Source organism: Rhinopithecus bieti, unplaced genomic scaffold (genome assembly GCF_001698545.2).
Source record: "Rhinopithecus bieti isolate Rb0 unplaced genomic scaffold, ASM169854v2 scaffold_65275, whole genome shotgun sequence".
Classification (NCBI taxonomy): Eukaryota; Metazoa; Chordata; class Mammalia; order Primates; family Cercopithecidae; genus Rhinopithecus; species Rhinopithecus bieti.
The window spans coordinates 1,462,008-1,477,839 of NW_016826376.1; the positions used below are offsets into that span (position 1 = coordinate 1,462,008).

Here is a 15,832-nt window from a genome sequence, read left to right on the forward strand (position 1 = left end):
GAAATCTGCATTTTGATAATTACAGTGAGGATGATAATATTGACTAGGTTGGTCATATTGATTTTCTTTTCTTTATTAAAACACAACCCCCATAGCAAATAGGGAGGTGGCAATATTTTTAGCCCTTTTCAGGTGGGAGAGACTGAAGTGTAGAGTTCAGGTAACATGTGATAAGCCAGTGAAAGGGACAGGGGAGGCGTGGGAAAGGTGATGGGTTACACGTGGCAGCCTAGGGAGCAGCTGAGAGGACACTGCAGTGGTCCAGGGGAAGATGTAGGTCACTTGGACAAGGATGGGGGCAGTAGGATGAATAAGGACAGGACAAAAGCAAGAAATATTAGGAGACAGGACTTGGTGATAGAAAACATGTGGCAGATTAGGGAAATGAAGGTATTAAGGACGCCGTCTCTTTCTGTCTAGGGCAGATGGGTGGAATGGTGGTGATATTTACTACGATAAAGAGCACTGAGACAGAGCAGATTTGGGAAATGGATGGTGAGGCAGAGCAGAAGGGAAAGAAAACACGTTCACTTTTGATGCCTTGAGCCTGAGTATATAACAGATATCCCAGTGCAGATGCCCAGTGGGCAATGGGTCTCAGGAGAGACATGTGAGTGGGAGGTAGGGATTTTGGAGTCAATATCATCAAACTGCTCATTGAAGGCACAAGGATGAATGAATGATCCATGGAGATAAAACAAAGTCTAGGATAAAATTTCAGGAGTGTCAAGATTTAAAGGCTGGACAGAAAGAAGGCCTGGAAATAGCAACTAAAGAGGGATGAGAAAAAGACATATCATAAAGGTCAAGGGAAGAGTGTCTTGAGAAAGAGGATATGTCCATGTATTGCCAAAGCTTAAGGATATTTTCTCTTTTCAGAATATGGCAACAGATTTCTGAAAGTAGATGTTTCCCGTTTCCTAAGTACCATACCTACCAAAAGACATCAGAAATATAGCCAGATCTTACTGATCAACTTCTCCATCCAAGTGATCACTGTTACTTAGGGGCTTTCAATGTTTTTTTGACCATGATCCATGGGGGAAAAATAAATTTTACATTTTGATTCAGCTCACAAAATATAAAACTAACATATTAAAACAAAAATTGTGCAAGAAAATATTTAAACTTTACCACAGGCCTTGCATTCAGTTATTTTTTCATTCCACTCCATTCCACACCATTCCATTCCTTTCCATCAAAAATAATGTCCCTCAACATTCATTTCATGAATCATCAAAGAGTCTTGAGTTGTGGTTTGAAGACTATTGCCATTGCCTATGTGACCCCTCCCTCCTCCCTCCTCAAACTTCCTCACTCTGCCAAAGGCAAGGCAGCTTCCCATGACAATACTGATACAGGAGAAAAGGCTCTTTACAAGATTTTCAGCAAAATAAATGAATGATGACCAGAATTACGCAGCAAATATTCCAGTAACGACACTCACACATGGCAAACAGCCATGTGGGGCCCTCAGTGGTCTCTGATTTACAAGCTTTATCTAATCTAATTATCATAACAACCCTAGGGGGTAGGTACTCTTATTTTCATCCCGTTTTACAGATGAGGAAGCTGAGGCTCAGGAAGATTAAGGGATCCACTCAAATTCATATGACTAGTAAAAGGCACACCTGGGATTTGAACCATTAGTCCCTGATGCCGAAACTTTAGTGCTACATTCTATTTTTTGCATTAATTGTTTTGGTGGATAAAATTTAAACTTTTGTTAAATTTTCATCTTGGAAACAAACTTCACTCAAAAGTATAAACGTATAATCTGTAACCTTCCCAGCTAGGTTCATAGCTTGGCTATGAACTGGGGACCGTCTGACTCCAGAGCTGAGCTTGGAGCCCTCTGGCAGCGAAATATGCTGCCCTATATTCCTGTCCCTCTTTCACATGCACAGGCATGTAAGAACTCCAACATGGCAAGCTTCTTTTAAACACATATTTTAACAGTTGCACAATCTAAGTGATCTGCTCACACAGAGCAGTGATGACTATTTTTTAAAAATCCCTTTCTGAATCACATAAAACATAAAGGACAGAGTAAGCTCTTTGCTCCACCTAATGGATAAGGAGGCAAGGACATGTTCGTGAGTCTTTTCCCTTTGCAAAGCAGTTTCTTTCCTCTAACACTGGCTCCTGAGAAACTCCTTGGAAACGAGAATGAGGTTCTAGATTTGAGGTCACTGTGAGTCGCTGCTGAAGTCTTTCACTGGTTTTAGTGATATGAATTTTATTTTCAAAGACAAAACTGACTTTATTCTTTTCGAAAATATGGTAATGTTTTAAATTCAAACAATCAAACAATTCAGAAAGTATAATCATAAGAGAAACAAATCATCCTAAAACCCATTACTCTGGAACATTTGGTGTGCGTGATTCTGGATATCTCATTTTGCTTCTGTATAAACAGAAAGACGATATGATAGCAGAATAGATGGACAAAAATTAGATTATACCATACATATGGTTTTAATAAAAGTAGTCAATTCAATGTGCCTTGAACTTTGATAGAAAAAAGAAATTGACGTGAAATTAAAGGAACTGTAGAAGTGCAAATGTTTGTCACCACAAGAGATATTTGTTCCTAAAAGAGCTTTTAAATTAAGAAAATGGTTTGTGAAAAATATTGAGAGGTTAATTATTAAAATAATAAAATATTGTCATTTTAGATCACATTTAATGGCTTCTGGCTATGAAAATCAGTACACTTATAATCCCCCCACCTTTCCATCTTATATTATTGTTTAAATTCAGATTATTTCTAAGAAACTTCTATAATTACATTTCCATCACTATTTAGTCTTAGTTCTATATTTAGATAAATTCAATGCATGCTACCAGTCTTTTTTTGTCATCACTAAGTTCTTCTTTTGGGTTTGTCTTTATCTCTCTGTTAGCTGGAGGTCATCTTTAGTTAGTGCTCCACCTCATCCCCCAGGAAGGTCTCAGAAAAGTGATCTCCTGGGTTCCCACCTGCTTCCAAACACCAGTCTACTGAACTTAGTAAGAGTCTTAGGTCACACTTGTCTTTTCCTCAGAAAATGTATTCTATTGAGTGTTGCCAGATTGAAATTCTCCCTTTCTCCCAACTTGAGTTCCGCTTTTACTAAAATAGCCATGAATCATTTAATTATCTTAAAGTCCAATAACTTCACCAGGATGTGTCTTGCTATTGCTTTTACCAATTTTTTTCTAGACATACCACACATTTATGATACACAGTTCCAAACAGTCTTTATTACCTGTTCAACCATTACTATCACTTAGCTCTAACAGGTTTTTCATCTTGATACAGCATTTTTATATTCCAGCATTTTCCTAAGCTCTGCACACTTCCTAAAAAGACATGTTCTTCTTATTGTCTTCGAATCTCTTCTTTCACTGTTTTCTCTTCTTTGAGTTTTACCTTTACAGATCCTGTTGTTTATGCACTCTAACAAAATTATGGACTGTTATGTGTTTTAATTCTTCCTTACTTCCATAGCAAAGCTTTCTGGAAACTTGTATTCTTTTTTCCTCTTTCCCTCTTCCAGTAATTATGAATAGGTGCTATGCTAGTTCCTTTGGGATTATTACCGTTTGAATGGGGCCAGCTGTTTGTTGAACAGGCAAATAGACATAAGAATAGGGCTCAGATAATGAGCTTTTGCTCTCCATAATTTTTGTTTGTTTGTTTGAGACAAGACCTGGCTTTATTGCCCAGGCTGGAGAGCAGTGGCATGATCTCAGCTCACTGGAACCTCCATCTCCCAGCTCAAGCCATCCTGCCACCCCAGCCTCCCAAGTAGATGGGACTACAAGCACGCACCATCACGACTGGCTGGTTTTTGTATTTTTTGTAGAGACAGGGTTTTGTCATGTTTCCCAGGTTGGTTTCGAACTTGTGAGCTCATGGGATCCACCATTTTCGGCCTCCTAAGGTGCTGGGGTCACAGGCGAGAACCACTGCATCCAGCCAATTGCTCTCCATAATTGTAAACTTCTGTTTCCATCAAACACCCTCTCACCGAATCTATTATTCTCTTTGCTCCCTGGGAAATCTGCCTGCCGTCAGGTTTTGGGCTGCAGGAGGCTGACGTTGTAGCCTTCCTGGGCTGCCTCCCAGCCAGTGCTACCTCCCTTTCCTCCTGCCTCCGGCTCACTCCCAGCTTCTCCCTGGGCTGTGACAGGGCCTCCACAATGGACATGTCCTGTGTGCCTAATTTCTATTTTAGCTCCTCCATCTGTGACATTCTGTGGCACCCAACTGGGGCTCCACGGGGACATTTCCTTAATTTCTGGTGGTGGCGATCCTTAGATTTCCATGCTCTCAGATTGTTAGGTGGGCCTCTTGGTACTGTGACACTTATTTTGTGAAATCATTTCCTGTGATTGGAGATGGGAAGGTACAGGTTTGCTTTCAGTTTCCGTAGCTGTTTTTCTTCGGATTCCACAGGATTTGGCTTGGATGGTTCTTAGTTTGTGGTTAGGGTTGTGGCCATTTCCTTTGTTTCTCTGAAGATGGACATTGACTACCTGTTTTGCATACTTTCCTGCTTGCAATGAGTTTTGAGGGCCAGATGAAATGCCTATTCACTGCTATCTTTAAGTGCAACAGCTGATTGCACAAAATGTGCATGTAGTTTCAAGGAGTCTAAGGATGCCTGTAATTCCAAACAGCTTAGAAAATTCAGAGATGATGGATTGCCTTGTTTGCTCAGCCACCTAATAATGTTTTGACCAACTTCTTTTCTGTCTAAATAACCTCGCCTTGCCTGAGACTCCCAATGCCTCTGTCTCCACGAAGAAACTGTTTTCTAATTTAATCTTACAAAACATCAAGAAAACTTAACCTGAAATATCTAAAACTTTTCTCTTTTTCAAACACATTTAATACCGCAGAGAGTTTATCTTTGCACAATTCACAGGAGTCGGAGTCTTGTGTTTGTAAGCTAGCCAAAAGGAAAAGAAGAAACTTACATGAAATACTGCACAGTGTAAGTAACTTTAACTCCTTGAAGACACTCTGGTGGATTCCATTGTAGGACATTCTTCATGTTGATGGATAAGAAGGTAATGTTTGCAGGTTTAGGCAAACCACCAGAGACACAGGGAACTGAAAAAGGAGCAGAAAGGAATTGAAGTCTTAGTGGCAGAAAAGGAAAACATGATTCCTGTAGTAGCTAGTCTCCAGAGATGGCCCCCAATATGGCCTTCCAGTATGCATGCCCTGTGTAACATCTCTCAAATGCAAAAGAGAATGTGACAGAGGTGGCTCTGGGACTAAGCCAGGACTTTTGCTTTTCAAAAAAATTCCCGAGTTGCTATGTAAAATAACAGCTAACTTGCTGAGAGATTGCACGAAGACAGGCTCAGTTGTCCTGGTGTCCCAGCTGAGCCCAGCCTTCCAATTAAGAGGCCACAATGAAGTCACTGTGGTCATTCTAGCCCCTTCTGTCACAGACTGAAGCTGCATGAGAGATCTCGCATGAGACCAGCAGAAGAATCATCTGGCAGAGCCCCAGTTAATCCCCAGAATTTTGAGAAATAATAAAATGATTGTTTTAAACCACTAAGTTTTGGGGATAGTTTGTTACGCACTGCAGAGAACTAAAACAATCTCTTTATTAAATTTTTTTTTTTTTTTTTTTTGGAGACGGAGTCTAGCTCTGTCGCCCAGGCTGGAGTGCAGTTGCAGTGGCCGGATCTCAGCTCACTGCAAGCTCCGCCTCCTGGGTTTATGCCATTCTCCTGCCTCAGCCTCCCGAGTAGCTGGGACTACAGGCGCCCACCACCTCGCCCGGCTAGTTTTTTGTATTTTTTTTTAGTAGAGACGGGGTTTCACCGTGTTAGCCAGGATGGTCTCGATCTCCTGACCTCGTGATCCGCCCGTCTCGGCCTCCCAAAGTGCTGGGATTACAGGCTTGAGCCACCGCGCCCGGCCAATTAAATGTTAAAATAAAATTTAGAGTAGGTGACCCTGAGAGGCCAGAGTTTCAAAGTTTATAATTGGGACTGCCTTTACTAAAGAATATAGTAAAGCAATAATTAGAAAAGGAACCAATGAAATAAGACAATTTATTTAAATAAACACTGATATGTTCACATAGGTGCACTCTAAGAAAAACTGTATCCTAAAGGATTAATTTATAGAAATCCTTGTGGAGAAATGGTAAAGAATTGAGAAACTACTAAAAACTTGGAAAAGGAAAGGAGAGGCTACTTTCTTGTAAAATAAAGCAAAGATAATCCTTGAATTAAAGTAAATGAAAAAATTCAGTGGTAATATGTAGGATTCAAAATATTAATTCAAAATATTGGAAAGATCACAAAGCACAGAGTGATAACCAATCAGGTTTTATGAAGAACTAATCCTGTCACAAATATGCATATTCTAGTCAATCAATGAACTTGAAAAATACAAAATATTAACACTGCAAATCAAACTTAGGAAATAAAATTTAGTTCAGTCACTGATGGCAGGTCCAATCTTGGCTAAGTATCATAATTCTTGAGTAAAGTAGCTGGGACTAACGTCAGAGAAAAGAATTATGTGTGAGGTAATCCTTGGTTAAGATTAGTTCTACACAATGTACTGTTATTTTGCAAGCCAAATGAAAAGAAAAATTATTTACTTTAGAATTAAACTTTGTAGTATCACCCTGATTCTAAGCAAAATTAGCTCTTTAGTGTAAAGATGGCTGAGTGTAGGTATGCTTGTGCTATAATTGTAATGACTCCTACTTTTAACCTTGCTCATAAAAAAAATTTTAGTTTTATTTTAAGAAAAAAGTTACTCACAGAGAAGCACAATCAATTGACCACTGCCGTGTGTGTGTGTGTGTGTGTGTGTGTGTGTGGTAGGGGTAGGGGAATCTCAAAAGGACATAGCCTAACATCTTCTTGTAATTCTTTGGAACCATTGCGTAGCAAGTGGTGTTGGTATTTTCTGGAGATTACATACAGTGAATATTTATCAATGATTTAATACTGCTTTATGGTACTACTAGGTTTACCAGGTTCTCAATTTTAATCAGATTTTTGAAGACAAAACAGAACATGGGGAGGCAGCACACTGAGTATAATACTTCTCAGCTCTTCAAAAATGCAGAACCCATTTAACATAAAATTTCCAAGGATCTTTCCAGATCTAAAATGCTGTGGCCTGCATTTTTAGATGGCCCTAACACATGAAGAGTGGTTACGACCTCTTTATACAAAATAAAATAGACTGTGCATTATCATATCAGTGGTGAAAGACATTGTCAAAACATGGCTTTATAGAGCTGACAAGGAAATAGAATATTTTGGTTTGTGGCAACATGAGTTTGGAGATAGAACACGGAAGTTGTCTTAGATAGTATAGTCCAGGCATATCGTCTCAAGTTTCAATCTATACAAATCTTTATCTTCTACAACACTGTATTCTATTTGTCTTTTTTTTTTTTGAGACAGTCTCACTCTGTCGCCCATGCTGGAGTGCAGTGGCATGATCTCAGCTCACTGCAACCTCCACTTCCCAGGTTCAAATTATTCTCTTGCCTCAGCCTCCCAAGTAGTTGGGATTACAGGCACCCATCCCCATGCCTGGCTGATTTTTTCTTGTATTTATAGTAGAGTCGGGGTTTTGCCATGTTGGCCAGGCTGGTCTCCAGCTCCTGACCTCAGGTGATCCTGCCATCTCGGCCTCCCAAAGTGCTGGGATTACAGATGCGAGCCACTGCACCTGGCCCTATTTGTTTTTTAATGTGAGTGAACAAATGATAGAACTCTCAAGATGCCTAAAACATACCCCAAAAATTTTGAGAAATAACTTGGAGTAAAAGGAATAGGCAATTTTATTTTAATTTAGTTTTTTTGGTTGCTGTCATAAGGAAACAAAACAATTTTTCTCTTCTGAAATAAACTATACTCTGGAATGTGCTGTCAATAATTAATGTTCATTGATTCAGTAGACATTTTGATTAATGCTTTGTAATTGTCTAAAAGGTCCTTCACAAATGCTATGCCAATTGCTGAAATGTTAGCAAACTCTGGTAATGATATTAAACCAACAGAATCAATAATGTGACAATAATAACATTAAAAAAATAATGTTCTTATGCCATTCTATTCTTTGAGAATATATTTCATTATAAATGCTGTGAACTATGTATGCCTCCTCTGCATGTCTACATTATGGGTAAATCACATCTATCACCATGACTGTGGTAGCTGGCCTCCAATAATCCCTTCCTCCTGGCATTCACAGGCTGTATTGTTCTCTCTCACATTGTGCCTGGGTTGGTCTGTGTGTCCAATAAAATATGACAAAAGCCAGGACAAAAGACACTTCTGAGATTAGGTGATAAAAGACACTGTAGCTTCTATCTTGTTTCCTTTGCCTTGGATCGTTTACATGGGCAACACCAGCTGCCTTGTTGTGAGTGGCCCCGTGGAGGCCCATGTGGCAAAGTAACTAAGGCTTCCCAAAGCTGCTGAAGAACTGAGTGAAGCCTCCTGCCAAGAGGAACCTTAGTGATCTTAGCAGTGGATCCTCTGACCCCAGTCCAGCCTTCAGATGCCTGCAGCCCCAGCTTGCCTCTTGACTACACTCTTGTGAAAGACCTTCAGCCAGAACCACTTGGCTAAGCCATTACTGGAATCCTGACCCTCAAAAAATATGTGAGATAATATTTGTTGTTTAAAGCTATTAAGTGTAAGGTAATTTGTTACCTAACAGTAGAGAATGAATACAACAACGATTCTAAAAGTGAAAGCATCTAAGACAGACAAATCACTAAAACCCCCCCTCCATTCCCAATAATTTAATAAATGACACTTGCCTTAACAATTTTGAGAAATGTTCTACTAGTTCGATTTTATGTTATGAAGAAAATTAAAAACTACCCAAGGAGAAGACCAGAAACTTAGTTCGATTTTATGTTATGAAGAAAATTAAAAACTACCCAAGGAGAAGACCAGAAACTTAGTTCGATTTTATGTTATGAAGAAAATTAAAAACTACCCAAGGAGAAGACCAGAAACTTGCTATCTTTTAATAGCAAGTGAAGATGACAATAAAACTTTTGAAATTTTAAAAAAACCCAAATGCTTAATTAAGCTCACAAGGTTTCAGAGTAACAAACACCTTTAACAGAAATCCACTTAAAAATGAATGTTATATTTTATACATTATATCTGGGGAAAAATACTACAGCTTTGAGTCCTGCAGGTTCTTCCTTTGGATTGACATTATCTTTCTGATGGCAGAGGCAGAAAATGTTATCAGTTTTGGATCATCCTCTTGCCAATAAATCAAACTATTATTCAGGGGCAGACCTATCATGAGAAAAGTAGGTCATGTCTTGATATCAGCCCATCTCTAAATCTCTCCAGGACACAAAATATTCCTTGTTATGACATGGTCTGCTGGTTTTGAAACCTTTTTTTTTTTCCTTAAATCAGAGCAAATTAAGCCATGTTAGTCACCTTTCCTTAGATCAGGCAAAGCGCATCTTGTCTCCCTGCTTGTCGATATTTTATTTTCAGAAATGGATGTTTATAACTCCATGAGTTCGAGACCAGCCTGGCCAACATGGTGAAACACTGTCTCTACTAAAAATACAAAAATTAGCCAGATACGGTGGCAGGCACCTGTAATCCCAGCTACTTGGGAGGCTGAGGCAGGAGAACTGCTTGAACACAGGAAGTGGAGGTTGCAGTAAGCTAAGATCGCATCACTGCACTCCAGCTTGGGTGATAAGAGTGAGACTCTATCTAAAAACAAAACAAAACGAGTTAGCACTTTTTTTTTTAAGGTAAAAAATAGTACATTTAAAAAAGAAAAAATTTGATAACTAGTATTCTCTTTTGTTTAAAAAAATTTGCAGAGTTTTTAGGCACTGTGTTTTTTTCAAGTTTGAAAAGCATGACGAAAGACATTCCTGAATAAACATTTCAATGGAGATAAATCAATTTTCTAACCTGCTAGTACTGATAAGATCACTGAATCAACACCAAAGTGAAAACATGTCACACCCACATTGCTATCAGGAAATGTGTGCCAATTTATGGGTAACAAATGCACTTTAACAAATAGATTTATGGTCTGGAAGCACGGCTCTGATTCTCTGAGATATTTGAGATTTCACATCCCAAATTAAAAAGCCACTGGATCGGTGCACATAGTTTTATGTTTGGGGAGTGCCAGACCGTCATGACTTTGGTTTGGTACACAGATTCTTCAGATAGGCAGGTCCAATGTCTCTTTTTGCAATTCTGCCAAATGCACCGTGTTCACCAGCCACATGAAAATACCTTCAATACCCGAACCTACCCTGTTTATTCACACGTTTACAGTTTAGGTCCCTTCTGCCTCCAGTATTCTTCTGGAAATAAGAGACCCCTTGGTCTTCTATGTGTGCATCATTGAATAAATATTGGCTTGTGCTATTTTAATGACATGATTGTGCTGTGATGTGTAGGGTATGTGTGGTCTCCGCTAAAGTGAGCAGTCCTGACTACAGACATCTGGGCAGGAGACTGAACTTTCCAGGGGAAGCAGAACTCAGAAGACTGAGGGAAGGGGCATCAACTCTGGACTCCCTTTGAGCTTTGAACGATGGAAGGATATGTGAGGATGCCCCTTTGAGTTGTGGGTGTAAAGATGGCCTCTGCCTTCACAAAGCTGTGAGGAGTCGGCAAGGAACTATCCACTTAACGAACTTCGAGGTAATGATTGATTTCCTGTAGCTTGTAAGCCATGTCGAGATTTGTGTCCCCTCTCAGTGTTTATTTCCCTTTTATTATATTATGCCTTGGCACCATAAATGGAATGTGTGTGTTCCTCCTCCCCACCAAAAAATTCACAGGTTAAATCCTAACACCCCATGTATGGTGTTTGGAGGTGGGGCCTTCAGGAGGTGATTAGGTCGTAAGGGCAGAACCCTCATGAGTGGGATTAGTGCCCTTATAAAAGAGACCCCAGAGAGGTCCCTCTCCCCTTCCAACATGTGAGGACATAGTGAGAAGACGACCATCTATAAACCAGGAAGTGGGCCCTCCCCGTCCATCAAATCTGCCTTGATCTTGGACTTCCCAGCCTCAGAAGTGTGAGAAATAAACTGTTGTTTATAAGTCACTCAATCTATCACATTCTGTTCTAGCATCTGGAATGAACTAATGCATTTGGCCTTTGGGAAATTCTTCTAGCCCAGCTTCATTTATGCTCTAGCACCAAGGGAAAAAGTCCTCTGTTTGCTCTTAGGTCCTTCCAGTAGGAAGATAATGGAGTAATAAGATAGATCTAAATGGGTAAATTTATCATTAGTGGAGTTTTATAAAATGCGGCTGCTACATTGGTTCTAAGAGTTACCTTGAATACAGGTCTGTAAATATAGCAAAATGGTTTGTGACCTTTTCCTAATGGCCTCAAAGTGAATACCAGGGTTGTCATCTAAGTATGTTACAGTTTTAATTATATGTCTCACAGTAAAAGTTATTTATTTTTTGTTGTACTCAAGGAAAAGCCTACACATAGATGAGTGCCTGATGAACACCAGTTAGAAGTGGTAAGGCTCTCAGGGTGAACTCACAAAGAGCCAGGGTAATCAGCCTCTGTGGTTAACCCAGCCTCCCTCTTTTGTGGCTGAGGCATTTAGACTTTCCCATTATGGCCATCACCTTCGTTAACCAGTACAGAAAGCAAACAAATCGCAAGAGACCAGACAGCCAAATGTGATCACTTCTGGAGACTCCCCTTGGCGACCATTCAAGTTTCTGAAGCTTATGACCAACTGGGGCAGCCTTAGCATTGCAGAAGCCCTGCTCAACCTTGCTCAGAGAAGGTCCCCAGATGTCCTACCCCCTTTACCCTTTTAAAGCTGAAGAAGCTGTGAAGGAATCAGAGGCTCTGATCTGTTGGACACTGGACACCAGGTCTTACAAGGTCTTGGTATTCTCGGTGTCTGGCAAACAAATGCTTTGGAAATGAACTGACCAGGAACCCTTGGGGCTGACGCAAATCATGGCAGATCCTAGATTCACATGAGCATTGAATTGAAGTGGAACAGCTTGAACCACCAAATCTGTGTAGCTTGAAATCACCTTGGTAAGCTTACATTACACACAGGACTGCACAGTCAGAAGATACCTAACAGCTGCGTTTTAATGAAGGCACAGGAACCCATGGCATGGCAAGTGGTTGCTACATATTTTATGTGTATTTTTAAATAGGAAAATACTTCATAGGCTTGTAGGGAAAAAAAAAATTTCCACCCAAAGTGAGTTTTCTACTGTGGGAACAAGGTTAAAAGGCAGTACAAAAACACCAGAGGATGATTGACTAATTTCAGGAAGCGGATGTTGTAAACAATGACATTCTAACCACCAAAGAGCAAAACAGGTATGACTGCCTTCACATAGATTACCTCAAGCATTGTTTTAATTTCATCGTGCTGAAAGGAAAGGCATGTTTTCTTCTGTCCCAAGTTACAAACCCTTTCTCTTGAAAAATTATTATCTCCCTTCTTCTTCCTAATTATATATCAAGTTCCCACAAAAAGTAAGTCTTCTTTTTTTTCTGAGATGGAGTGTCATTCTTGTTGCCCAGGCTGGAGTGCAGTGGCGTGATTTTGGCTCACTGCAACCTCCGCCTCCCGGGTTCAAGTGATTCTCCTGCCTCAGCCTCCTAAGTAGCTGGGATTACAAGCGCCTGCCACCATGCCCAGTTAATTTTTGTATTTTTAGTATAGACAAGGTTTCACCATGTTGGCCAGGCTGGCCTCAAACTCCTGATCTCAGGTGGTCCACCCGCCTTGGCCTCCCAAAGTGCTGGGATTACAGGCATGAGCCATCGTGCCCAGCTGAAAAGTAAGTCTTCTAAACAGCACTTAAAATATGATTCCATGAATACCTACCTGAGAAAAAAGCTGCACAACTGTCTTCTATACAGGACAGAGCACGATTAGCTCCTTTGCACTTGATTTTCTTCCCCTAACCATCACCTCACTATTATTTCTTTGACTAATTGCTGGAACAGTGCGCTGCCTCAGTTTTCTCTGTAATAATACTGTCCATTCTTACAGGGTACTGCCAACTGCCCTAACCCAGTGGTTTCTAGTAATTGTTTATGTGAGTAGCTCAGGGAGAGATTCCAGAACAAAAGTTCTAGAGTCACACTGGAGCCTACTCCATGCTCTACATCTTACCAGCTACGTGCCCTCAAGCCAGTTACTTAACCTCTGTGCCTCTATTTCTCCATTTGGAAAATGGAACAGTACTATCTGCCTGTTAGGCTTGTTGCAATGATTAAGATTCCTCACATAGAGTTCCTGGAACAGTGCCTGGCACAAAGAAAGAGCTCAATAATTACTCGCTCAGTATTGTCCTCCAAAGTTACTATCCTCATTTTACAGCTCAGTGGAGAGAGGCCCAGGGAGGTTGAATGACTGCCCATGGTGTTTTAGCCATTTGGTGGATGCTCAGGCCCAAGTGTGCTGGACAAGACAGGGCTCTCCCCTGGGATACTTACCTTTATCCCAGGTAAGTGGGAAATGCTCCCAAGTACAGTGTTGTGGGAAGAAAAGATTATATGACCATGATCAATTCTGCATATTAGACTGTAGTGAGTGGGAAATGCTCCCAAGTACAGTGCTGTGGGAAGAAAAGATTATATGACCATGGTCAATTCTGCATATTAGACTGTAGCTTCTAAGGAAAGATATAAGAAAGTCAATGAGGTAAACTCAAGTATTATTCTTTTAAGTTTTTCCTGGTGGAACTGTTCAGTTATATTCATGTGACAAATAGTTACTGGCACCTACTATGGGCTAGAAGTAGAATCTATGATAGGCATGGGGGTACAGTTGAGGACAGAAATAGACAGAAGGGCTGGGTGCAGTGGCTCACGCCTGTAATCCTAGCACTCTGGGAGGCCGAGGTGGTTGGATGACCTGAGGTCAGGAGTTCAAGACCAGCCTGGCCAACATGGTGAAACCCCGTCCCTATTAAAATTACAAAAATTAGCTGGGCATGGTGGCATGCCCCTGTAGTCCCAGCTACTTGGGAGGCTGAGGCAGGCGAATTGCTTGAACCCGGGAGACATAGGTTGCAGTGGGCTGAGATGGCGCCACTGCACTCTGGCCTGGGTGACAGTGAGACTCCATCTCAAAGAAAAAAAGAAAAAAGAAATTGACAGAAGGCCTTGCTCTCATGGAGGAGATATTTTCTGAGTCTGGGGCACAACCATCAATATATACTTTCTCTGCCAGGTACCTGCACATTTATATGGATAAGCAATACATAAGTCATACAGAAAAAGTGGTGTCATTTCTTTACGGCCACACCTCCATAAGTAAATCTATGTGCTTAAACATGTTTTTTTTAGTATTTTGCTGTTGGTGCTTCACAGCAAGTAAGACTTTAACATAGAGACTATTTAAAAAAATAAATCTATTGAAGTTTACCCATTAAAGAGAGTGTGTACCTTCAAAGTCATTTACTTGGGAGGGTTTATGATTATTCTCATGATACTTCTTAGGTCATGGCATTTGAGGGATGCTTCCTTTCAGCTACAATTATCTTTAGAGGTAGCTTAGAAACACGCAAAAAAATTCAATCTCTTTTTTTTAATAGTTACATCTTGCTTTTGCTCAATATAGCATTACCCAGCTTGATCACCCAAACTTGTGGAAAGTGGCTTTGAATGCTTTCAAAAATAAAATTCATTCCCCCAAGTTGAAAGTTTGCCACTCAATGGAATATTCTGATCAGTATGTGCCAGGCTGTACCTGCAACTGAGAAAAGGGAGCTTATGAAATTCATTGATGTGAGATTTTTGTGTGTAGCTTCCCATAATGACTATTATTAATTTGTATAAGCCAGCCCCATTGTTAGAAAACCAGTCCCACTACTTTATGTCATCTCTTAGATTATATAAAGCTCTTCCCTTACCTTTTAGAAAATAAACTTTTTGGGCCAGGCATGGTGGCTTGCACCTGTAATCCCAGCACTTTGGGAGGCCAAGGTGGGTGGATCATCTGAGGTCAGGAGTTCGAGATCAGCCTGACCAATATGGTGAAACTCCATCTCTACTAATAATACAAAATTAGCCCAGCATGGTGGTGTGCAACTGTAGTCTCAGCTGCTCAAGAGGCTGAGACAGGAGAATTGCCTGAACCTGGGAGGCGAAGGTTATAGAGAGCTGAGTTTACTCCACTGCACTCCTGCCTGGGCAACAGAGCGAGAATCTGTCTCAAAATAAAATAAAATAAAATAAAATAAAATAAAATAAATAAATAAATAAAATAAACTTTTTGAGAGTGAGTACCTAATGTTCTTCACATGTTATAATCTCCAAAGCGTCTCAATTGGTAGTAATGATCATCATAGTAACTGGAAAAGTAGATTCGAATGTGGGTTGAAATCTTTACTACTTGGCAATATGCCTCAGAAGGGAAAATATAAAAGAAAGAACAAGGTCAAAGACAAACTGTTCAGGACCAACCACTAACGTACTGAAAAGAATAGCTGTTGGAAACTCCAAGTTCAATCAGTAACTATTTCTTAAATATCGACACTTTATTCCTCAACTCATTTTCAACACTAGTACTTCTTTTTATCCTCCTAGATGCAATGCAAGTCTTCCATTAATATCTTCATGACTTGAAATTTTCAGGAGGAAAGTCAACAAGATAAAAGTGTAAGAAAAAAATAGGGTAAAAAAAAAGAGGCAGAAATAATTAAATGGTAAATGATGGACAAAAGAACATTAGAGAAAGGGAGGAAAATAGAGATTCTTTCGTTTTCATTAAAGAATTATGGTGGAAAATGTCAGCAGTTTGTGATTTTTTTTTTTTTTTTT

General features: G+C 40.0%; 1 protein-coding gene across 2 annotated transcripts in view; it reads right to left on the bottom strand.

Annotated features, from left to right (window-relative positions):
- IL20RA (interleukin 20 receptor subunit alpha) overlaps positions 1 to 15,832 on the bottom strand; it is a 47,062-nt gene that overhangs the window by 12,074 nt on the left and 19,156 nt on the right. For both annotated transcript variants that reach the window (XM_017863436.1, XM_017863435.1), the window contains exon 2: positions 4,969 to 5,104. In XM_017863436.1, the coding sequence (XP_017718925.1) occupies positions 4,969 to 5,038 (70 nt within the window). In that variant the 5' untranslated portion in view covers positions 5,039 to 5,104. The remainder of the gene's footprint in view (positions 1 to 4,968; positions 5,105 to 15,832) is intronic.